The 25,501-nt window shown below is 34.6% G+C and overlaps 1 protein-coding gene across 1 annotated transcript in view; it reads left to right on the top strand.

Annotated features, from left to right (window-relative positions):
• The window catches only part of LOC133321880 (protein prickle), a 57,167-nt gene that overhangs the window by 15,648 nt on the left and 16,018 nt on the right, over positions 1–25,501 (top strand). Inside the window, exon 2 of the mRNA XM_061530953.1 lies at positions 22,220–23,054. Within this exon, the coding sequence (XP_061386937.1) occupies positions 22,220–23,054 (835 nt within the window). The remainder of the gene's footprint in view (positions 1–22,219; positions 23,055–25,501) is intronic.

Genomic DNA, 25,501 nt, shown 5'->3' on the forward strand with positions numbered 1-25,501 from the left:
GTCATATATGTATTTGCTACACCCATAAGTGGAGCGATATATCCCATTTGCAATATCAAACATTCTAGAAGTACTAGCAATGTCTGTGCAAAATTACAGAGCTATATCTTAAATATTGCGATCTCTATCGTGATTTCAACAGGGGGATGGACATGCATAAATCGACATAGAATTTTAATCTGATCAAGAATATATATACTTTATGGGGTCTTAGATGAATATTTCTAGGTGTTGCAAACGGAATGATAAATTTGATATACACTCAACCTTATGGTGGAGGGTATGAAAATCCATTTAAAAAATCTTACAATCCGGATCTGGAGACAGATCTGTAATATTTAGTGTAAACATTTCAGACTAATCTTTATAACGTATATTTATTTATTAATGTTCGTAGATATGAGGTTTTCTGAGCAAGGATCTGTTATAGTTAGTTGTATTTGGCGTTTTTCCCCACCCATAAAATACATACAAATCATATTTAAGTTCATTTGCAAAAATGTATTGAATGCTGTACGGTTATTTCCTAAAAATAATTGATTTTCGTAGGACGGATATGACACAAAAAATTATACGGACAGCTCATCTCAGAACGAACATATCCATTTCCCTAAAATCTACATCTTCAATACAAACATACATAACATTCTAAGGACATCCAAGTTTGGCTCTGGTGACCAATTAAGGGAACGTATGGAAGTAACAATTAACACCGATGGCGCACACATGGAATATAATAAACCTTTCGAAGTGGATATGCTTAAGGGACATATTCCTTAGTTCTATAACTGTGTCTTTATTTCGCTGAGGTGAGACAAAAAGAGGGCAGGACTTTTTCGTCGTTATAGCCGATATGCCTTTAAAATATCTTTACCAGTTCATGTATTGTGTAGCACAGTGTATTTTGATTCAAATGGTAAAGTTTCAATAAATGAAATACTCTATTTTAATTTATTTCATTGTTTGTCGTCTTTATATATAAGAGACGTTTGGTCATTTCTTACTTTAGTATATATATATATATATATATATATATATTTAATATTTCATATTGGCAACCCTGTTCTCCGTCAAATGGTATACAATTAAATTTCTATCTGTATATAATGTCATATCTCCATTTCTTTTAAATATGACGTATGGAGACAATTTCAAGACCACATAACCAATGACATTAGTTATTTATATTTGCTCTTCTTTTCTTATAATTTCATTATATGTATATTTATCATCAACAACTATCACTTATTCCACCCAATCATCGAATCTTTGATTTCCTGTCCGTAATAAACTAAATTCGTATCGAGTTTTTTGTCCTCAGTTATAGTTGTCTGTTTACGTCGTCATGTCTAATCAGTTTGAAAAGCATAAATTACAATTTCTGTACCATTCTATATTCATGGATATCTAAACATGTAATATTGTTGAAATATTATATTCATATGCGCGTTTAGACCTGGCGTCGTGTACGCATGCGTACCGGTTATACATACGTCCTCACATGTGAAATGCCAGCTCGCACAGCCGCAATGTGAATAAGTTGTCCTTGTTGTTATGTTTCTTTTTTGTGGTGCCTAGCTTCAGTTTACAATAACATCTCATCTTCGACAGAGTCATAAATTTAACTTTCCATTTTCATTTTACGTAGCCATTTTTTTATTTATTATTCAACATTTTGCCGGCGATTTCTAAAATCAACTCCCCATAGTTTGGGGAAGCGAATTGCTATTTTTACCACAAAGATAGGAAAAGTACACCACTGCGCCACGTCGGTCATCTCCACATATGATAATGTGAAATTTATTTTCCATATGTGATGCAAATGAAAGAAAACCAACCATGAAATAGTATCTACTTCCCTGGCCATGGTAAAACTGGAATACTGATTGTGTATGAGTGTGTGAGTTTGTGGATTTGTGTATGGCGGCAATACGCATTTATATTAACATTTGTTTTCATTTCAATATTGGCACATGCTGTGGCACCAGGACACTCACTACGTTCCCTTTAGGCTCCATCGGAGGCTATAGGTAAACTCAAAAGAGAAATAAATAATTCCATAGACTTCTCAACTGGGGTTCTTCCTGCATCTATGAATGCTAAATGTGAGTGTGTAGAAATGCAATTTCCTATACGAATCAACAACAACAACAGCAGCGTTGTATTACCATGTTGAGAGCATAAATTTTTGTTCATCACACTTACAATGGATTTTTGTTCGAGGTCGGTGCCGATTGATTGTGAATTATGTTTTATGGCAACTGATATGCATATTAAATTGCCATAGTAATCCGTTTTTTCCTTTAGCTGAAGAAAAATAAGTCCTAAGCATATATCATAATTCGGATATCGAAAATATTTTTGTGGGGAATTTATTTGGGGGTTTGAAAATTGATTTGGCATAAAAAAATTTGAATTACATTAAGAAGAAATATATTCTAAAAATATAAAATGTTTTGGAAAATAATATTTAAAAGGGTTTTTTCTATTAATTTTTATGAAATTAGAAGAATATGTTCTGCCCTCTATACAATGATGCAGCAAGCAATGCTCTCGAAATAAGAAAATGACCGTAATTTTCCGATTCCAATAGCCTTTTTTCATTTCGATGACTTCAGCCAAACAAATTGTGGTGTATCCGAATGACCCATCATTCCACGTATGGACAGTTAAAAATGTTATGATGTGATCAGATGTGTGGCAGCTCGTTTTTGCACAAATAAATATCCGATCAGATTCCGCTATAAAGATATAGATTCTTGTTTTAACATAGCCCCTATAATTCGAATTATCTAACCTAAGTTGCTGTAATTTTTGATTTCATAGTTATTGATGGAAAAAACTTCATCCAGAAAGTTTTCAATATGGGCTTAGGGTATCATGGGCCTCTATCTTCATTTTCTCACTGATTTGGCTTTGTAATTCCGAGTTATGGAAGAGTGAACAAATCAATGCCAAAATTTTTGGATATATATCGATGTTTCGACCGCACTTTCTAACCGTAATGGCATGCGGTGGTTAAAAAAAATTGGTATAATCACACGTATCGATATCCATTCTTTTAACGGTACCCCCACATCTATTTACTTAAAATTATTTCACTACCCAAAATGTTCAATATTAATCCCCGTTTTAGACCTATAAAAAGCTAGTTCCATGTTTTGGCGTAATTAAGGCTCAAAGTCTACCTTTACTTCAAATCTTAATAGGTTTACTACCAAATAAAGCATAACAACCATCACTCGAATTGCCTTTTAACGGTATGTCGCGTACTACCCTTTGTGCCCCGAATTTTTGTCCGTAATCATAGAACAATTTTCCGTTCAAAGATTTAATGCAACTATCCTAAATAGGATATGAACAAAATTTGACATCGCTACATTCTTGCATTGTTGTATATTATTTCTAAAAAATAAAAGTCCAATATCAAGATAACCAAATGCTAAATCGACGGAAATTTCACTTTTAATTACGCTCTATATTCCTTTTCACAAGAATCACAAAAAATTCTCGTGACAGAACTCGTACAATTCGAATACGAAGCGATTTAAATATTTTGGACTGTATACACAAATCAGTACTGTACACATTATTTTCCCCTCTTCTCTATATTGAAAAGCTCATAAATTTACTAAAAATTTGAATTTTTAATATTTTCGGGTCAGGTCAGGTTTTGACGTATGAAATTCAAAAAATATATATCTACAAGCTACATATTAAATATAAGCTCTAGGTAAATCAACTCTTACCTCTTGTACAATTTCGTAAAAATTGGTACATTATTACGTCGAGAGGGCACTTTTATCTAGAATGATCTGAATTGCTGAGAAATGGTAAACAAATGAATGGTATAGGCCCAAAAAAATTATTTCCAAATATGGTTTTTAAGCGTATTTAAAATCAATGACTACTTCAAAACATGTTAAGTAACTAGAATTTCATTTTTAAAAAAATCTATTCGCCAAGAAACTCATTCCCTCTTGTCATATAAACACTGACCCAAACTTACCGCAGAAAACACTTGTGTTTATTTCAGACCATTGTTTGGACAAAACAAGTGTTTTTCTGGCTATAAATATCTACCTACCTACATACATACACCTATATGTTATGACAACGCATATTTATATTAAGCACAACAGCACCAAACTTACATATTATAGATAGTACAAAAAATATGCATAGCTGCGTACTTCACACGGTCACTCAGACGCAGTGGTGAAGACATGTGGCCTTCTATCCTTCTCTGTCTCCCCCTCTCCATCGGGCAGTGCCAATGAATTGTAATTCTTGGAAAATAAAATGCACATGTTTCATGCTGTTGCACGTTGCAAAATTGCACGTACAATAAATGCTTTTAGGGGCAAGCACTAACATCTAGTATTTTGTCCAAGTCATTTATGTTTGTTTCTTTGTTTGTCCTGCAGCCACATACATACACACATGTATTGTGTATTGGCGTCTTCTCCTTGTTGTTGGTTGTCGTCGTTGTCTTCTTATACTTGGCCATGAATTGCCAATGTATTTCTTCACTTGTTGATGTGTTGTCCAATAGCATTTGTATTCCTCCTTGTCTTTTGTGGTCATGGATGGATGGCTTGGGAGAGGGGGAAAACTTTAATTTGTCGTCTGCCGTCATAAGTCGTCATTAGCATAAGCATTACCACTTGTCAATGTATTTGTGTCGAGATGTATGTATGTACTCGTAAATGCACACTCAGCATAAGCTGTAAAATGCTGACAGAACAAACTGCATCTGCATTGGCATTCAAGAAGACAAATAACATCACATTTAAGTGCATGGCCCTAAGTCGTGTTGGTTATGTGGCTGGATGGCTGACGGGTTGGCTTGCAGATTGGTTGAATGGTTGAGTGTATGGCGAAAATAACGACAGCTGTTGTTGGTGACTAAGCATTAAATTATTGTTATAATATTTTAATGTTTGCAATTTGTCAAATGATGTTGTTATAAAACGGTTAAGAGAGAAATTCCAATATGAACGTTTTTACCTAATGAAATAATATACCTGCAAATTGGCTATGGGGGAAATATGGGGATTTGTAGTATACAAATAGACTAAAAGTCAGCAAATACTGACAGATGGGTCCAACATGATTTATATTAAATTAGAAATCCTGAAGGTAATTATGTAGGTCGGGCTTATCATCAGTAAACGGTAAGGATATAAATTAGAATATCCCTAATACAATTCTCGGCAGATTATTGACATTTCGAAGGAAAGACTGTTTATGCTTTTTTGGTAGATAATAATAATCGTTTGTTTATTCTATAAACCCCACTTTGTGGATAAGATATATTTATATGTGACTATCCGCCTGACAATGTATTTTTGGAAACAACGTGTTGGTTCAGAATCCAATACACAGTGGCGGCCAGAAGTGTTCAGAACAATTTAAAACGATGTTAAATGGTGACTACCCTTATAATTGGGTCAATATTAATAATGTTTAGTATGGAGATGTGCTATAGGACAATAACCCAACATACCAAATTATAGCCAATTCGATTGAAACTTCTGTCGAAAATCGCATAAATGCCGAATATTGGAGGTAGTTTTGTGTGAAGGATTGCCAGAAACGGGGATCAATACTAACAATTATTGGTGCGGAGATATGCTACGCAATGAGAACGCAAAATTTAAAATTACAGCTTATTTGGTTGAAAACGTGTCCAAATACCAAACAAATTTCAGAGCCCTATCTTAAATATTGCGATCTCTATCGTGATTTCGACAGACTGACAGGCATAAATCGACATAGAATTGTATTCTGATCAAGAATATGTATACCTTATTGAGTTTCGGGGGAATATTTCCAGGTGTTGCAAACGGAATGATAAATTTAATATACACTCCTCCTTATGGTGGAGGGTATAATAAGTGAAAACGTGAAGCCGAGGCGCGTGTCTATTACAAAATATAGATCTTCAACGTACCGGTATACGACCTTTATATGGGGTATATATCAACAAATTGATTGAAAATCAACCAACAACTGAACCACAATATGAGAACCATACCTTATCGTACAAACACTACAATTTTCACACCTAAGATTTTTTTTTAATTTCCACTTAAAAACAACTATTTCCATTTTTCTTAAGATCGGCCATGAATCATTGTAGATATTGCCCACTTCACTTACTCCAAATAAAGCATAATGTTGTGTAATCTTCTTCTTTTTGCTGTCACATAACACTTTTTGTTCCTCGTCGTCGTCATCATCATCATCATCATCGCCGTGGTCTTCCTCTCCTTTGTTGTGCCGGACAAAGAAGGTATTCAAATAAATTATAAAAGAAACGTTTTAAGAATTTCAAGTAAAATGTCAAATTGTCAAGCAGTAATGTTGACATATTGCCGCGTACATGAAAACATTTGTTGGAACCACTTTATATTTCCTAGAGGCTCGGTTGGAGGCTATTGGATAAATACACACAACTTACACATACTTATTCGTTTGAAGACTATTTCAGTTTGCCAATGACGAAGGTTTAGTTTTCTAGAATAGAAGATAAATAGAATAGAGAAGGATAAGAGAATAAAGTTGGGGGGTTGGTAAACCTAAAAGAGACACACTTCAAATATACAGATTAAAAACGATTTATGTGTGCTCATGCACTTACACGCATGCGTACACAAATTGCCCGTTTTTGTATATTTTATCAGGGTGCGTAAATACTTTAAATTGAAGAATATACATTCTTGATCGAAATAAAATTCTATGTCGATTTTATGACCATAACCATAACACATTGTCTGCTACAACACCTAGGATGTAGCTGTAGTACAACGATACAGCCCATTTTTTAACCGACTTTTCCAGACAAAGGGGTTGTAATTTGTCATTTCATGTTTTTTGTTGGGTAGAAAGCTAATGTATTAAAGCTTTCAAGATAGGTCCTGGTTTTGGTATGACCCCATACAACAGTAGCGGTCTTTTTTCGGTATGTTGAAGGTCGTAGGTGCAATGTAGCGTATATTTAATATTTCTATAAGTTTCGATTTTTTTTATGGATAGAAATAATCCTGTTGGACTTTCGTCATTAAAAACTCCAATCTTCCACTTCGTTCTATGGAATTGAAAATAATGTTGCTTGAGAGAAACCAAACTCTGCTTACTAAAAAATATATTTTTCAATTACAAACCCGTGCCCTGGATTTTTAGCGGCAAATAAGAAAAAAAACACAACAAATCGCAATGCTACAACAATTTCACTATTCTGACAAAAATCACACATCTTTTGTGATATATTCGAACAAAAGAAGCGACAAACAAACAGAGCACCGCAACCGCAACTTGATGAAGATAAAGAGGAATTTTTCAAAGTGTTAAATTATCACGAGATGATGATCAGCACATCCCATGAATAAACATACAGATGTTGGCTGGTTGGATAGCGGGTTGGTTCGTTGGCCAGCAAACATCACCGACATTTCTCCAATCACACACACTCACAGACAACATACAACCTAACTCCATACGACCGCTTGAATGGACTACAAAGAACACTTGTTGTACAATAACGGCTAAGTGCTATTAACTACCCTGGCAGTTTATATTGCCTCCATGAATTCATTTCAATGAACCATCCAACCAACCACCAGCATTTCTATGGCAATGGTGATGATGACAATATTTTAACATCCGCATCTGTTGCTTGGTTTGGTTTATTCACTTTGTGCCGCCACATTTGTTTTGTGTGGGCCCATTGGAGGACACTATACACTGTTATTTGCGTTTTTTCTTTTTGAATTTCTTTGGTGCAATTTCTGCGGAAAAACTATCTTCGAGAGAGAGGTGTGAAGATTCAATTCAATTTTCAAAGCAAATTGTTGCCATAACAAGACATTATTTCATTGTTGCACGCAAATTATGCACATGCCAAGGCTGTTGGCAAATATGTTAGTTTTTGTTGCTGTTATCCATTGAGCTAATCATATGGGCCTGTCCATAGTCGTGAGAACAGAAGTTGACATTCTTTATTAAGCTGTTTATCAAAAATTATTGATCAGCATTCCAATTGGGAAAATTATTTTAGCAAGAAGTGTACCTATTTGGCTTGGGAACTTTTAATATCACAACAGTCAATATGCAGTAGCCGTTTTATAAAAAAATAGTTTCAAGGTAGACCTAGGTGTTTCTTTAAAAACTATTTGTGGAGAAAACTTTAAACGTCTACTTTTTTAAAAAATAATTTATAAAAAGGCAACTATAATCGTAAAATTTTTGAACAACTATAAGCGTAAAAGTGTACCGTAAATGAGTCACGCCCCTCTTTATATGGGGACAATAACCAGAGATGGACATACATCTAAAATATTCGGCAAACTTATTTTTCAAACAAGTTCAAATGATGACATTCAAAATATGTCACATTAATGGGGCGCCTAGGAGAACACTCATGTTATTATAGGATCTTGACTATACACTAAGGAACTTGAGAAAAAGATGATTACCTAACAGGGGCTAGCGTTTTATGGGGCTATACCAAAACGAGGATCAATATTGATTATTTTGAGTAGTAAAATTTGATAACCAACGACAATACAAATTACAGCCAATTCGGTTAAAAAACGTGTGAGAAATTCCTGAAGTACCGATTATGGTCAATATTATTGAAAAACGTGTCCAAAATCCCCATAGTACCGAATGTTGGGGTACTATGTACTTGGGTAAATATTAATAATTTTTAGTACGTTGATATGCCATACAATGAGAACTCAAAATACCAAATCACAGCAAACTCGCTTAAGAAGTGCCCAAAATCCATAAATACTGAATATTGGGGGTACCGCTGTGTGGGGGCTATCCTAAACTTGGTTCAATATTAATAATTTTTGTTACGTAGATGTGCTCAACAATGCGAACCCAGAATACTGAATTACAGCCAACTCTGTTGAAAAAAACGTGTTTGAAATCCCCAAAATACCGAATATTGGGAGGTACCGTTGTATGGGGAATGTCTGTGCAAAGTTTCATAGCTGTATTTTCCGTGACACGCATAAATCGACATAGCATTTCTGATTAAGAATATATTAGTTTGGGAAAAAGAAATCCTAGGCCGGTCGTCGAAAATGTCGATAAAATCGGAGAAATGATCTAAGTTGACCGGCATGTGAGCAGTCGTAACATCGTAACTGTTTTATACCAATTACACAAAGCTGGATTCAAATAGAAGCCGATGTTTGGTTGACACACCAATTAACAGAAAAAATAGGATAGATCGAATATCCATCTTCGAAGCTTTGGCCAAACGGAATGAGATAGACCCTTTTCTTAAACGGATACGAAAACAATCGTGGTCAAAGAGCGGTGAAGCACCTCAAAAGGTTGGCCTGGAAGGGATTATTTTTTCTGAGTTTTTTCCATACGCTAAATTCTGATCTCTACTTTCAACCATTGGACCGTTTGAAGATAGCAATTGACCAGAAACGGTCAGAATTGGCCAAAAGGAGAGGTGTAGTGTTCCACCAGGATAACTAGGCCACACTCATCTACAGTAATTCGCCAGAAACTTCGGGAGCTTGCATTGCAAAATTTCTTTAATGATAAAAAAATTAGTATCTAAGAAGGATTGTGAAAATCGACTGCAAATATAGAGTAAACTTCTATGAGAGAGGCATCTATGATGAGAGGCATTTAAATAAAGTCCTATAGTTCATATAAAAGCAATGGATATTTTTCCCCCCAAGCTAATATATATTTCATGGTGTCTCCGGTAAATATTTCGAGGTGTTTCAAATGGAATGACAAATTTAATTGAGTAGGGTATAATAATAGTCGGTGGGGAAACATCTTTAAAACCTCAAAAGTACGCAAATGTTACGGAAACTTTATCATATCATAAGGTGCAGTGCAAATTAAATTCGTTTCGTTATTTTAACAATTTTGCGTATTTTTTTTAGAAAAATGGATCAAAAGTAAAAAACATTATATCATCCACATCAACTACAGAATACCCACAAGTATCCTATTTATAAACCATCTGCACATATCCCGATTATATGGAAACACCCATTCTAAATATATATATTTTTTATTTTTATGATGATTATTTACATATTCGACAAAACTAAAAATTTGCAAACTCGAACATATGTATAACGTTATATTCCAAACTTCCCTTTGTGCCGTTACAATATAATGTTAACAACGGCAACTAATATTGGGTTATACGTAATACCAGCTACCAACGCCGGACGACAGACTACAGGTTGTTACCTCCTCTTTTTTTGTTGTTGTCACAATCAGCGAATCTGGTTACGGTCATGAATACAGATTTAACCAGGCACACACACATACATATATCCAATGTTCCACTATTCGTTCGTTCTTCATATAAATGCCTACATAAAGACTACTATCTCAATATAGTTATCTATGTTGAAGAGCATAAAAACGCACGACTGAATTCCTTAACAATTCTTCGAAACAAAAAGACAACAATAAGAACAGCAACACCACGAAAAAAACCGTCATATGTTAACAAGACAACAACATCAAAAGTCATTGTCAATTCAATGGCAACAAGCTGTTGCTGTCGCTGGCATTATTGTCATCATTTCACGGGTCCGCGCTGCTGTCCGTCCGCCATTCAGTCTGCCTTGTGTTATATTTGTTAATGAATTTGTGTGTGATGACTTGTTTGTTGCAATTCCACACGTTGTTGTTGTTGGGTGTATGTGTGGCATCAAGCTGGGCTGTATTTATGCAACGCCAATAACTGACTTGACCAGCATTAATTGGTCGACACAGACTCTTCGTTAAAACCAGAGCATCAACAGTCATGAACATTGTACGCAACAACAACAACAACACCAGCACAACTGTTACAAACAATTAGGATATGTTTCCAATATCTATGTTCTACGTTGTTGCTTCATTCCTAAAATTCTTGTTTACTTTGACGACAACAACAAAAATAGAAAAACAAAAAAAAAACTGAAGTTAACTTTGTGAAATGTTAAAATACTGATAGGGAAAATTGTTTCGAATGATTGGAAAATGCCTTTGTGTGTAGTTTGAGAGTTTTGTAATTAAAACTACTCTTAAATTGACATGTCAAATAGAATCACAAATGCCATTCGACCATTTGCTTTAGGGCTGCAGGCTGACGTGACAGCAAGGATATCTACTCCTTCATGTTTTTTTTTCCATTTTTCGTACAATTTCCATTGATATCAACATCAATAATTTTGTCAGCACTGACTAAAATTGAAATGTTTTTGATATTTAAAAGTTGAAAAACAAAGTTAACAATTGCAATTTGTCTTTAGTTACATGGAAGACAAAAAACAAAGGTCGCTTACTTTTCGAAACACACAATATTCAATTGAGTTGTGTGTGTAGTTTAATTTAACAGTGGCTTGGAAAGTTTATTTTTTTTTGGAAAAAAAATATTACAACATTTTTAATAAAAAGTAGTAGTAGTTCGACCCGTTCGAGCTTTTTATGTGATGTAAATTCTACATTTCATTAAGAAGTCGGGCTTTTATAGGGAGACAATTATAAACTGTCTGCTAGTAAGTAATCGTCTTAGAGGATTACCTACTAGTTATCGACACTGAGGTTGGAAAATTACTCTAGGAACAATAACAAAGCTAACATTAAGCGGGGCCTCTATATGTATTTACAAATATTAACCTTTTTTGAAAATTTTCTGAGGAGAAGTATTTGCTTTACCAGGAACCTGGAATGCAAAATAACAATTACAACCATTTCGTGTAGAAAATAAAGCTAGAACACCGAAAATATGAATCCATTATATAGGGTCTATATCAAAACTGTGACTTTTGATGATCATTTTCTGCACAGAAGTATATCATTCTCTAAAATCCTGAAATGCCAAATTGGAGCCTTTTCGGTATGAAAATGCGACTAAGCCATCAAGATTCTGAACATTTCTGAACCTCGAAGTTTCAAATTAGAGAGCCTTTTCGGTAATGAAAATGCGGCTAAAACCTCAAAATACCACATATTGGTAGGGACGTTTATGTGCGGGCGATGTCAAAACATGAATCATATTCTCAAATACCGAAAATTCCGCGCAGCTATGTCAAAACATGGACCTGCGTTATTAATATTCTGAAAAGATATATTTGAATTTTTTTCGGAGCATTGTTTTAAAAATTATTTACATTTGTTTTAGAAACAGCAACATATTATCAACAAATTAATTTTTATAGTTTGATTAAACCACAGTTTCATATCCAAAAATTTGACAGACTTCAATATCAACTCAGTGTAGGTGTGTTTTGTTTTCCAAGTTTTCATGGAAAGTATATGGATGTATAAAAAGTTGATGTCCTACAGCCATAAAATGAAGCTAGTCGTGATGTTTATATGAGTTTTTTTTTTTTGCTCCAATTCAGCATTGAAACACGTTTCGTTTATTGTCAATTCAAAAATCGTTTATGACAATCCTTGCTGCATGTACCGAACATAGCAAACACATATTTTTTATTGAAACTCCCAAAGTGGAAATAAATAAAAACAAAAACATATGAAATGATTGCGACGAGTGCTACACACACAGAGAGAGACAGAGTAGAGAGAAACAATAAAAATGCCAACAGAATAACATACCTTCATACCACCTCATTTCTATGGTTATAAAACAATAAACATTTATATGTGAAAGTGGTTCCTAATATTCCGTCGCACATATCTTCATAAAACGATGTGCCACACATATAGCAATGCACAGAGGAGCTACCGCCCTCATGTCACACAGAACACAGGAAATTCCTGTACAAAGGATATGAATATGCGTTTCTTGTTGTCATGGTTTTTCGTTATAACTACATTCCTAATTACGGTTCCTTACTCTGTGGCATGTGTTGTAGTAAGTGAAGTTCCATAATGGTTTGTTATCCATAGAACAAAGATCCGAAAACACAACTTGTCTGTGGCATTTTGTTTTTTTGTTTTTCTTTTTTTACTTTTGTTCTGTTTACTTGATCGTTGACAATAAAATGCATAATTGTTGTACCCTATGCCGGTGTGTTCATACACTCAGTTATAGTAGGAACCTTCGGATGAAGGCCTTGTGATATGGCACTCGATGTGAAAATTCCGGGGGTCATCATCTGGACAGTTTCCAGAGGGTATTTGTGACCATGAATGTTTTTCGGAATCAGAGTATCACATGACGTATCTACTTTTATTGAAGGTATTCGTTCCAACTCCATATAATTGATTTAGGATCCGATTGAAATTATTTTGAATATTTTTGGGTGTTGTCTTTTATTTGGATTTCAATATAACAAACCGCGTTGTACCACATATACCTAGGCAGTAAGTTCTCCAGTTTTATATATTACTATTCTCAAATGTACTAATAGCATAAGTGCAATTTGCAGTGCATTGAAATTGCTTCATGACCAAAGAAAAAAATTCTTTTTATATTTCTCCCCTGTAATATGAACAGAGAAAATTCAAAACTGTGTTTGGGTTTTATCTATTCATATTTTTTGCAAAAAAAAAAGGGAGAAAACAACTCCTATAACAAGACAATAAACAAAAGAAGCCAAACCAGTCTCAAAGGTATAATTGCCAAGAACATCATTTTATAACGCACCTGTCGTCGTCTTCGGTGTCTTGCAGTTTAACCCTTAAAAATGCAACTGAACGACGTAAGATGTTAGAAAAGAATGTTTTTTTTCAAAATGTGTTGGTTATTCGAATATTGGTGTTGTTGTTATTCTTATTGATATGTGTGAAATATAACAGAACGATGAAATGACACTATTTGTTTGAGAGAGCGTGAGGGTATTTTAAGCTGCAATGCTATTTGTATTCCATATTATATACTGTCCAGCACGTATATAACGATCACCGGTTAAAACGAACTTTTCTTATAGCGAACTTTTCTTTACTTTTCTTTCGCACTTTTACAAAAAAATGACAGCAGTAATGTGAGATTAATATTAATTAAGGTTAATATTACTTTTGTCATTCCGTTTGTAACTCATTGAAATATTAATTGCCGACCCTATAAACTTAATATATTTCTATGCTCTAGCCATGTCCGCCCGCTGTTCGTTTGTGATAATTACATTATCTTCTGAAGGAATTGAGATAGGGAGCTGACATTATGAATAGGGTTGTCTTTTGACAGTAATTTGGTACTTTGTACTTTGGTACTTTGTATACGTATATTGTAACAAATCTCCCTACCAAAATTTGTTAATATTCGACCTATTTTGGGGATAGTCTACATATAAACCCCTATTATATAATGATTTGTTCCGCGTATAGTTCACATATAGTTCATTATCGAACCGTACGTTCTAGTTTTTTATCTCGAAAAAAAATCAGATAATTATATTAATATAAAAAATGGGGTTATGTAGGGGACTACGCCTAAAAGGGGTTGACTATTAATAATTTTTTGTAGGGAGATGTGTTTCCATATACGGCTACAAAATACAAAATTTCAGGGATTTCGGTTGAAAAACGCGCTCAAGAACGTCAAAATGCCGAAATTTGGGGGGTACTTTTATATGGGAGCTACCAGAAAAATTGACTTATATTTATAATTTTTAGTGGAAATATTTGGTACCCAATAAGAACCCAATGTACCAAATTTCAGCGAATTCGGTTGAAAAACGCACTCAAGCACCACAAAATACCGAAAATTTGGGGTACCCATATGTGGGGGTCTACAAAAAAAAGGACCTATATTCATAATTTTTTGTGGAGTGATTTGAAACCTATTAAGAACTCAAAGTACTAAATTACAGCCAATTCGGTGGAAAAATACGACCAAAACCCCCAAAATACTGAAAATTAAGAGGTACCGTTATATGGGGGCTACCAGAAAAAGTGGACCTATATTTATAATTTTTTGTGGAGACATTTAGCACCCAATAAGAACACAATGTACCAAATTTCAGCGAATTCGGTTGAAAAACGCGCTAAAGAACTCCAAAATACCAAAAATTGGGGGGTACCCTTATATGGGAGCTATGCTTAAACGTGGACCGATATATCCCATCTTCGAACTTGACCTGCCTGCAGACAAAAGTCAACCCTATGCAAAATTTCAGCACTCTATATCAATTCCTTCGGAAGATAGCGTGATTACAACAGACGGACGGACATGGCTAGATCGTCTTAGAATTTTACCCTGATCAAGAATATATATACTTCATAGGGTCGGAAATGAATATTTCGGTGAGTTACAAACGGAATGACAAAATTAATATACCCTCCATACTATGGTGGTGGGTATGAAAATAGAACGTCAGGTTTGAGAATGAATTATATCGGCCCGAATTTAGGATGATGCATCCCGATTTTCGGTATTTTTAATAGTTGGCGAAAAGAAAGGCATTGTGATACAAAACTAAAATATTTGTTGTAGTTCCTTTTAATTGACTCATAAGAGTCGGCGGGTCAGACACGTAGACTTTTTATCGCACTTATTTGGAAAGGAATGTATTCTTACTTTTTCATTTATTTTTTTACCCAACGAATGTAATTTTCTAATTCTTGTAGCCTTTAAAAATACATATAATATTACATACATATCCATGTGTATAAATTCCCAATACGTAGCTCATGTACGATTTATATTCCATACACAAAAGATACATGCATATTGAGAATTGTTTACTAAGAATTACAACGAAGGTAATATAATTTACTCAAGAAAAAAGTACAAATAACTGTAATAAAATTAAGCATAAAATAAACAACCCAAACTGGACAGCAACCTGGGGGATAGGAGTGGAATGACAACAACAGCAGCAGCCATATGTCCCACAAAAGAGTTACAAATGTAGACATTTGGCCAAAAACTAAGTGCTGCGCCACCAGCATCAGCGGCACCACCGCCACCACCACGGGTACGACTGCCAGACACACACTTGGATCCAGTCAAATTGTCTGACACAATTACTTAACAAAGAGTTGGAAATGACTCTGGTGGTCGTTCGGTTGGTTTGTTACTTGCTTGGATGGTTGTTCGATTAATACTTTGTGGGGGCAACTGTGAAATGCAACACCTCCTACATGCATTTTCCGATTTCTATTCTAATCCGTTTTGGAGGGGTTTTCTTGAACAGCATACAAACAAATACCCCAACAATCAAAATAAAATAACAAAAAAAGCATATTTACACGAATCGGTATGGCCTAGATGAATGTATTGTAATGGTAATTCTGGCTGGTTGGTGGGCATGGGAAGGTAGTCTAGTTCCCCTCCCCATATGGACTGAATCCCCAATTGGCCATGTTCATTTCAAGAATTCGGTGTCTGGGAAAGAGAAAAGCAAACTAAGTTCAATGAATTTCAACTGGTATGCTGCTATATTCCGGGGTTAGCCAGCAAGTCACCAAATTCAGTCTTAGCGGAAAATGATCCCAATGCTATTAGATTGCCTCAAACTGTGCGAATTCATGCAGTTTGTGTATTGTTGTTGTTGGTGTTCATGGCATATGATCGAAGTTGTCGTTGTTTTTCCTACAAATTCACCATGAATTTTTCCTCTCCATTTGTAATATGTAACCTGCTGTGAGGCAGTTTTTTTAGTTTTGTTTCAATATTAGAGTTATTTGAAAATAAAATATTTTTTCCATGTGGCCTGTTTGCACGTGCTTGAGTCTTTTTTCCACCAATTTGTTTTTGTTGGACATTTTTTTACAGTTATTAATTTATGTTTGTGTGCGATATACTTTCAAATGGAAACGTTTCAAAAAAACCGAAAAATGGAATAGAAATATTTATGGAGACACATTATCTTAACTCATAGTGTCGCCATGATTTAATGGATATGACAACCGATTACAATGAGTAAATTTTTTAGTTAATGCTAAAAATTTGGAAAGCGAAGTAAAAAATATCAACATACCATTCTTTTAAATTTACACATGTAAGTGAAAATTGAGTTTTTTTCTGAATTTAATTTAATAATTTAATCAAAGGAAATTAAAGCATTGAGGGATACTAAAAGGCGTAAATGGATATAGTTTTAATCCTTTTTTAGAGGAACAATATTTTTTGGAATATGCCGACCATTCGATTTTAGTTTTATTTGACATTCCGTTTGCAACACCTCAAAATACTTTCTATGTTGCCTATCTCTGTAGAACTAAAATATTTAAGATATTTTATGTTATTGATAGAACCATGTTTTGTTTTTAGGTATTTCACCGAAGTATCTATATTTTGACATTATGGATTCTTTGTCCATAAAAAAGCGTCTTTGAAAAAAATTTGAAAATAGGCCCGTAGTAACACTAAGGATATTGAAGTGTTGGTGTCAGTTGGTATTTGGTGTTGTTGGATGAACAATATCTTACATTTTTAGGCAGTTTATCCGCATTTCCCACCAAAGTGGCTGGAAAGGTAATTTTTTGTGTCTGGTATAAATGACCAATTGCCCATACAGATTTAACATTTTTTAAATTTTATTGACGCATTTTTTCGTGACCCACTCGTTAAAGATTAAGAATTCTATCACAAATCTCACAAATACCAAAAATTATTTATGTTCGCCTCCTCTTTGGGGTATTTTTTCTTCCGTGTGTTTGGGTTGTCCCCATATAGGCGCATTCCACCATATTGTCTGTTTATTATTACTAATATGTATCGTCGTGGAAGGTATTGAGATACAAAACCAAAAGACTAGGTTCAAAATTGAACTATATCGGCCATTAAATAGGCATAGCCCCTCATATAATGATAACCCCAAATATTCGCTAAGTCCTACACGATGTAATCAGTATTGGTCCATCTGTAGGTACAACCTCCTGGGACTTACACAAACGATTAACATTTCAAATTGAACCACTGACCCACACACATCAGAGATAGCCTCATATAACTTCGCTCTCTAAAGTGCAGTATTTTGAGGTTATTACACACATGGTTCATCCTACCATGCGTTGTCTATAACCGTCCACGTTTTGGGGTTCTGGAATTTTAGGAAAAATCTCCACTAATAATTGCAGAATTTTGTATTTATTGTACATTTTGGTTACAACAATCGCTTGGTACAATTGTCGGTATAGGTTTAATTTTTGGTTTGTTCCCTATATTTTAATTTAAAGTAACTGCCAGTATTCCAAAGGTATCTAAAGTTCGGTCCGGGCCAACTTAACTTTTTTCACTTTTTATATTTTGGTATTTCGGATTCCTGATAAAGATACGTCATCCCAGAAAATTTTCAATATAGGATCATGTTTAACGTAAAAAAATGTAAAAGTTCCGCTTCATTTTCAGTATGTTGAAGTTATTTAATATTTCATTTTCAACCTACCTACGAAGAATTTACAATGACATAGTCTCAACATTTACGCCACATGGTGGAAGTTATAAAACCTTTCGCCAGACCTAAATTAAGGACGTTTTTATTTTTTATATTACGAAGTAAACAATATCCCACTAAATTCAAAATTCGGTTCGAACTCCGATTAAAACAAAAGATTTTCTGTTTTAAATTCCAGAATGAAAATTTAATTCTAGATGTCTCTCCTATCTGTCATCTGTTTCCAGTATACATATTTGGTAGATTTCTATTCTATTGGTATAATACAATATGACTTATAGAATCATTGCCAAGTTCTCCCTAGAATGAATTTCAGTATATATTTACCGAACCGAGTCCTTTATAATTTTGGTGTACTATGCATTTAATTATTAATGAAATTGGCAGTTTAAATACCTTCGTGTTTAGTTGTTGCATTTTATTGTTTTTGAAATAAAATTCGAAACAACTGTTTCAATTGCATTGTAACTAATGTTGTTTATCCTGTTATCATTAAACGAATGTGTTCGACAGTCCACACCTGAGTTCGAAACCAATTAAAATGGTTAAATTTCAATTTGCGGTTATTCCATTGTGGAATTCTTGTTGTTGTTGTGATTTCACAACATTGCCAATTGTTGTGAATTTCGTTTTTATTTTGGACTTTCTATGGAGGCCGCTGACAAAATGAAATAAAACATAAAACAGCTCCACAATACCGAACTGTATTGTTTTTGTAGCCACACAAAACAACAACTACAAAAACTGCCTGTAACAATATTGACACATCAAAATGTTCGGCGAACTAGAAAAACAAAAGCTAGCATACGAATATTCTGTGGCTGTTTATGCAGGCCACCGCCAAAAATACTCCAAGCTACCATAAACGTGTGGGCAAACATGGCCAGTCATTATTGCGGAAAACGAGATCCCTGTCCATGGCAGCGGGATACAGACAATAAACAATACCAACTCCCATAGATTATGATACTGATGGAAGAGACATCGACATCGAGGGAATGGTGGACATGCGAATTGGTTGTCTGCCCAAATGGAGTATTGTCATTGTGTTGGCAACATTGTATGCGCAGTAGAAATTGTAGCGAATGCATGCAAATAATAGGAGGAATTTCCTAGACTATATTAAATGTTTCATGTTTCGGTCGTAGTTAAGGTGGAATTTGAATTCATTGTTATGGCATTCGCTTTAGACTTCTTCTTTCCGGTAGCTATTATGAGTAAAAGGTACAATAATTGATCGATTTTCTCATTGGGTGCAGGGTATATTCTTTTGTAAAAAGAGGAGGACTGAATTCCCTGCAGGTCGTTATTTCTTTGCATATAGGAACAATCTCACATATTTTCTAAATTTGTAAATTTATAAAGGAGGTCTTTTATCCTTTTGGGGATAAAAGACCTTGAGTGAACGTAATACGAACATAGAAGACAAAATCGCCATAGTTAAATTTTTCGCGTTATGGTGTGAAACGATGTCTTCCTTACTTTGCTTCATAACGAAAACGCCATTGCCCTATACAGGAGACGTTCTTTGTATCAAAATATATAGATGACTTGCAGAATGAAGTGCCCAAACGGTCATTCATCTATTGGATAACATATGTAAATAGATGTCACTGTTCCTCCAAATAAAGTTCATGGTCGAGGAGTAAAAATTAGCTTTGGATGTAAAGGACCTTGGGTGTGTGTAATACGAACCCACACGTTATGGTGTGACGATTTCTTGCTGGTGGCCCTAATAGTTAAATTTTTGAGATGACATATAATTTGAGATCATCTTTAGAGATAGAGTAACACCTCGAAATATTCACCGGGTACCGAGTAATAATTTATGTATCGTATATATTCTTAATCAGATGAAAATTATTTGTTGATTTAGCCTATACAAATCAAGATAAGACTCTCAATAATTAAAACAGACTTTTGAAGTTGTACACATACATAAGCACTACACCTAGGATGTTTAATATTCACGGTAGTAGTTTGGCATTCCTGGTTGTTGGAGGGTCAAACCACACATTTGCAGACCCTTTTCAATAAAAGTTCACATTTTGACATAGCCCTCATATACAAGTCCCACCCAATGTTAAATATTTTCATAATTCTAAGCCCATTTTCTAACCTAAATGACTGCAATATTGCATTCTGGGTCGCTAATTGCTCAAAAACTTCCTCGCAGAAAATTTTCGATTCAAGACTAGCCCCAATTATCGGTGCATCGAAGGTGTTATCCACCTTTTCCCACCCAAGTGGGATTCGTGGTGAATAAGAAGTTTACTCACAAAAGATTTTCACTATGGCAAAATGTTGTGTACGGCCGTATTACCCAAATACGTCGAATCCGTATCTTGAAGCAAATAATACAAACCGCAAAACAAAAGTGAAAATTTATTAAATTAATCCACATATTTTTAGTTTCCATTCGAGATTTCCAGAATGTTTTGTTTTTGTTTTCAACAAAAGAAAAAAATTAAAAATGCGTTCTGTCAAAGTTTAAATTGTTCACCTTGAAATTTTGTACGTTCGACGTATTTCGGTAACATTCTACTTTTGTGGTGAAAAACGTCGAACGAGCTAGTCGAATTTTAGGTAAGGCTGTATGTCTATGTTGACTTGTCTAATTTTCAGAAAATATAAATATGTGACATTGTACTTGTCTAGCTTTTCTAATCTATTTCCAAAAGTTGTACAATAATAAAAGTTAACATTCAAAAGGACACCCATTTTATAAATTATTTTTATATGCTCGCAGTTTACACTGCAATAATATTAGCGTTGCTAAATTCCTTCTACATAAATTAAAGGTACATATTCGACTTCATGCAGTCAGGGTTTAAAATGCAGCATCCAAAAATATTAGCATTAGTCTTACAGAGCTGCTGCTAAAAAATATTGACATTACGACTAAATCAGCAAACGGCTAGCTTTTTTAGTTCGTAGCATCCGTGCTAAGCACGTATTGCACATGCGAGCTTTTTTTGTTATGACTAATCGGTAGTACGACTACATATTCATATTTCGCTGCCGACGAATAATCAGCCGAGGGTTGTTTTTATGTTTGTGTGTTGCCAACGCAAAAATTAAAAAAAGACATTTCATTTTGTGCGTTTTTAATTAATTTAAACTTGTCAAATCATAATCAAAAACTGTAAATAATATTTCTAAAAATTAAATAATATATTAAATTAAACTCTTTAGCAAGTATTGCTAATAGTCCTTGTTCGAAAAAATGAAATTATCATAATCGCGATTTTTAATTCTCTCATATAATTTATAAAATTTCAATGGGCAACACTGAACTCGAAAAATGCTCGGGTTTTGTTTGCTAAAAATCTTGCTAAGCAGCCACAGTCAAAGTGCTTAGTCTTCGTTGTATGCATTGGTTGTTAGTCGCGTTGACAATTATGTTGTAGTTGTTCATTGCTATTTTGTAGCTGCTGACAAAATCAGAAGCTTTAGTTTTGCTTGCTAAAATTATTCGTAATGCATTGCTATTTGTTGCACTTGTGCTTTGCTGTGCTGCATATTTTGAGGATGAATTTAGTTAGCAGTGCGGCAATTTTCTGTGTTTTTGCTACTTTGGCGTTAGCATTTTAAACCCTGCATGCAGTACGTTGCTTCACACAAAATGAACCAATCAAGCTAGTCGATAAACAGAGACTGGCCATGATGTCCGTCCGAACAGCACTAGTTTAACAAAATGCTCACGTTTACAATTTAATTAACTTTCGATTTGTTACGGTCTAACCCTAAAATACTTGCACATTCTGTTAAGGCTCAAATGATTTTCCTTTCATATTGTGAAAATATTGATAATATTGCTTGGATTATTTTTGTACGAGCATATCTGACCTTCATTAATCTCTGGTACATTTTTTTGCTCAAATTTAATTTATTTTCTATATTTTTTATTCTTCTTACAGACCAATCAGTCGAACGCCGCTTACACAGGTGTCGTATCTGCAGAAAATACCAACATTACCGCGTCATTTTTCACCAAGTTCGGCAGTATCAGCAGGGTCTGGTGGGGGACCATCGGCAAGTTCAAACACACCACCACCATTACCCCCGTTGGGAAGTCTAAGACATCTAGGACAAAGTAATGTCTCAACGTCATCAACAGCCGCAGCGTCATCAACTTCGGGGCCAATGCCCAGTAGTTCGTCGGCTGGGGCTTTATTTAATCCTGCCGGTTTACCAACTTCGCCATTGCCAATGCAACGTCAATACCTTCAACAACAACATCAGCAGCAGCAGTTACAACAAACGCCTCATTTGCCACCATTACCACCACACCAGCAGCAGTTACATCCTCATCATCACCACCAGTATCTGCCACCACATCTACAGACACATCAGCAGCCACAGCAAACATCAACTGCATCGCCACATCACCATCAGCAACAACAACAGCAGCAGCACCAGCCATCACAATACTCACCTGCGGCATCTGCATCGTCATCAATCTCTAAGTATTCCTCATCATCGCTCAAGCATCCACCTCATCACCATCAACACCAACAACAGCAGCAGCAACAAACACAACAACAACATCCACACCAACAAACCCATCAGTTATCACCGGCCATATCTTCTCCATCACCGCCCTCTCTGTTACACCACCCATCCGGCGGCTTCCATGCACCCTTTATGGTGGGACAACACCTCGACATCCAACGACAATCACATTCAGATGATGATAGTGGTTGTGCTCTGGAGGAGTATACATGGGTACCGCCGGGACTTAGACCGGACCAGGTATGTTCACAATGTTCTACTATGACCTCTCTTGCTCTGTAATCAGTGTTAGAAAATATCTTTAGTTGAGTTTACTGTGATAATTATATTTGCCCTCCTGACACTGTTTTCTTTTTTCTTCTTTTGCTCTCTCAGCAATCTGTCTATTCATCTTTCACAACGTCATCACCATCAGCAGCATAGCCTAGTTGGATGTTGAAAAAATGGGTGATTGCTGCTATGCAAATGAGTGGTTAGACATAAATCAATTATATTTGACCATAGCCAGGTTTATTTTATTTTGATTCATTTTCAGTTTTTTTTTTCGAAGTCACAACAGAATGAAAGTAGTGCAATGAAATATTGAAAACAGGTCATGTTCGTTATAGGAAAATAGGTTGCTATGACCTAATTATTTGTTTCTTCTTCATTTTACCCACCACCATGAAGTAGAGTAACTTTTAAATTTATTATTACATATGCAACATATTGGAATATTAGACTATATATTCATGATCAGAACAACATTTTGTGTCGATATCTGTTTGTTTTTGAAGTCACGAAACAATACGTAATATTTAACCCAATTTTTTAAATACTTCTACTACTACTACTGGTGCTCAATAATTTTTAATTATCTGACAAATTCTAACTTCGGTGCATAATTTCTTCACTGATTTTTACCGTTAAAATATAAGTTTTTAATAAATAATTCTGCACATGGACGTATTTAGAGTACACCGCCCTAGAACATCATAGGGTGTTTGATATTGTAAAAAGAATATTTTGGTCCAGATATTCCCATAGGCCCATATACAGAAATGCACAATATTCGGCATTTAGCCACCACCATATGGATGGTATATTATTTGTCCGACCCTATAAATCCTACGTACGGTGATGGTAGCCTCATATAACTTTGACTCTAAATTGCAGTTTTTTGCGAATTTCATACACATGTTCACCATACCATGCGTTGTCAATAACGATCCACGTGTTGGGGTTTTGAGATTTTAGGAAAAATCTGCATTAAAAATTGCTGAGTGTCAGAACAACCTAAAAATTATGCACATAAGTCTATTTGGGAATTTTTAATTTCTCAATGGAAATTTTTGGACCAAATAACAAATTAATAAATATAAAAATTTGCCTTCAGAAATTGGATTACATGTTTTCATATATGGATCAATATTCCAAGAATAAATTATTTTCTAATATAAATTGTCCTAATTTTGATGCATTCATTCATTTACATTGTTAGAAATTTAAATCTGAGCCCAAAAGTCAGCCAGGAGTATAGTTATATTTCTGTGTTGGAAAACATTTTAAGCTTTATGTTTTCTGTAATTAGAATTGCTTTAATATTATTTACTGCAGATATTTAATTAACAAATTATCACCAAAAAAATGAACAACCATTATCCTGTTTTTCCAATACTACTCATCCATCATCATCGTTGCCTATACCTGATTGAATATATCAAAGCACCAAGATTTTTTTACGATTACGTTGATTATGGTGAAATACAAATTCACAAAAGGATATAAATTCACCGAAACACCCAATAAAATATCAAAATATCAATTACAGGATTTGTATCTATAAAGAAGAAGCGACCGAAAAAAATGTCGTATTTTTTATTTATTTAGTTCTATTTTTAAATGAAAAAAGATTAAATACTCCCAATAATACCATACACGTTGCACATACTTAGCACTGAAGTGTGGGGTTCCATTACAAAAAAAAAAAAAAAAAAAAAAAAATGCAGAATAACAAACCTGACTCTAAATACAGCTATGAATGAAACCCAGCTGCTGCTCCTGCTGATGATACATGAACTACGTTTTCAGTCAGCTAGTTTCATTCAATCTCCCCAGAAATAAAATAACAAAAAACCAAAAAAAAAAATGAAAATGATTGTAGCATAAATTATTGCCGTGAATTGTCCAATGCTGTAAAATAAATCTTCTGCAATCTTGTTCCCTGTTGCCTTTTTTCCATGATGTTGTTTTTAACTCTTTTTTATGACCGTCGACTCTTCTGTTTTTGGGGTTTATTTTTTATTTTGTCTGGCACTGCCATCAGCAGGGTTGTTGTGGATTTTTTTGGTTTCGTTTCGTTTTATTACCAACATCATGTCAGTCAAATTCGTTTGATATACCCTCATAAAATACGGTTTTAGGGTCTTCTCCCTCCCTGTCTCTCCCATCGTCCGATATATTCATTTGAACAATCAAAAGACTCATTCGTCCGTTCACAGGGCATTTGATTGTGACATACAAAGAACCAACAATATTTAATCAAATTTATATATGAATCATTTAACAGAACCAAAAACAAAACTGTGCAGTTTAATAAAATATTTGAACGAAATGAATCTATGATGCTTTTATAAGGCACGTTCGTGTGTCCGAATTTATTAAATCGTTTAATATATTCCGAACATTGCGATATAATTCGGCAGGGG

The sequence above is a fragment of the Musca vetustissima genome, unplaced genomic scaffold (assembly GCF_032173495.1).
Source record: "Musca vetustissima isolate MV318-11 ecotype Yass unplaced genomic scaffold, APGP_CSIRO_Mvet_v1 utg10644, whole genome shotgun sequence".
NCBI lineage: Eukaryota > Metazoa > Arthropoda > Insecta > Diptera > Muscidae > Musca > Musca vetustissima.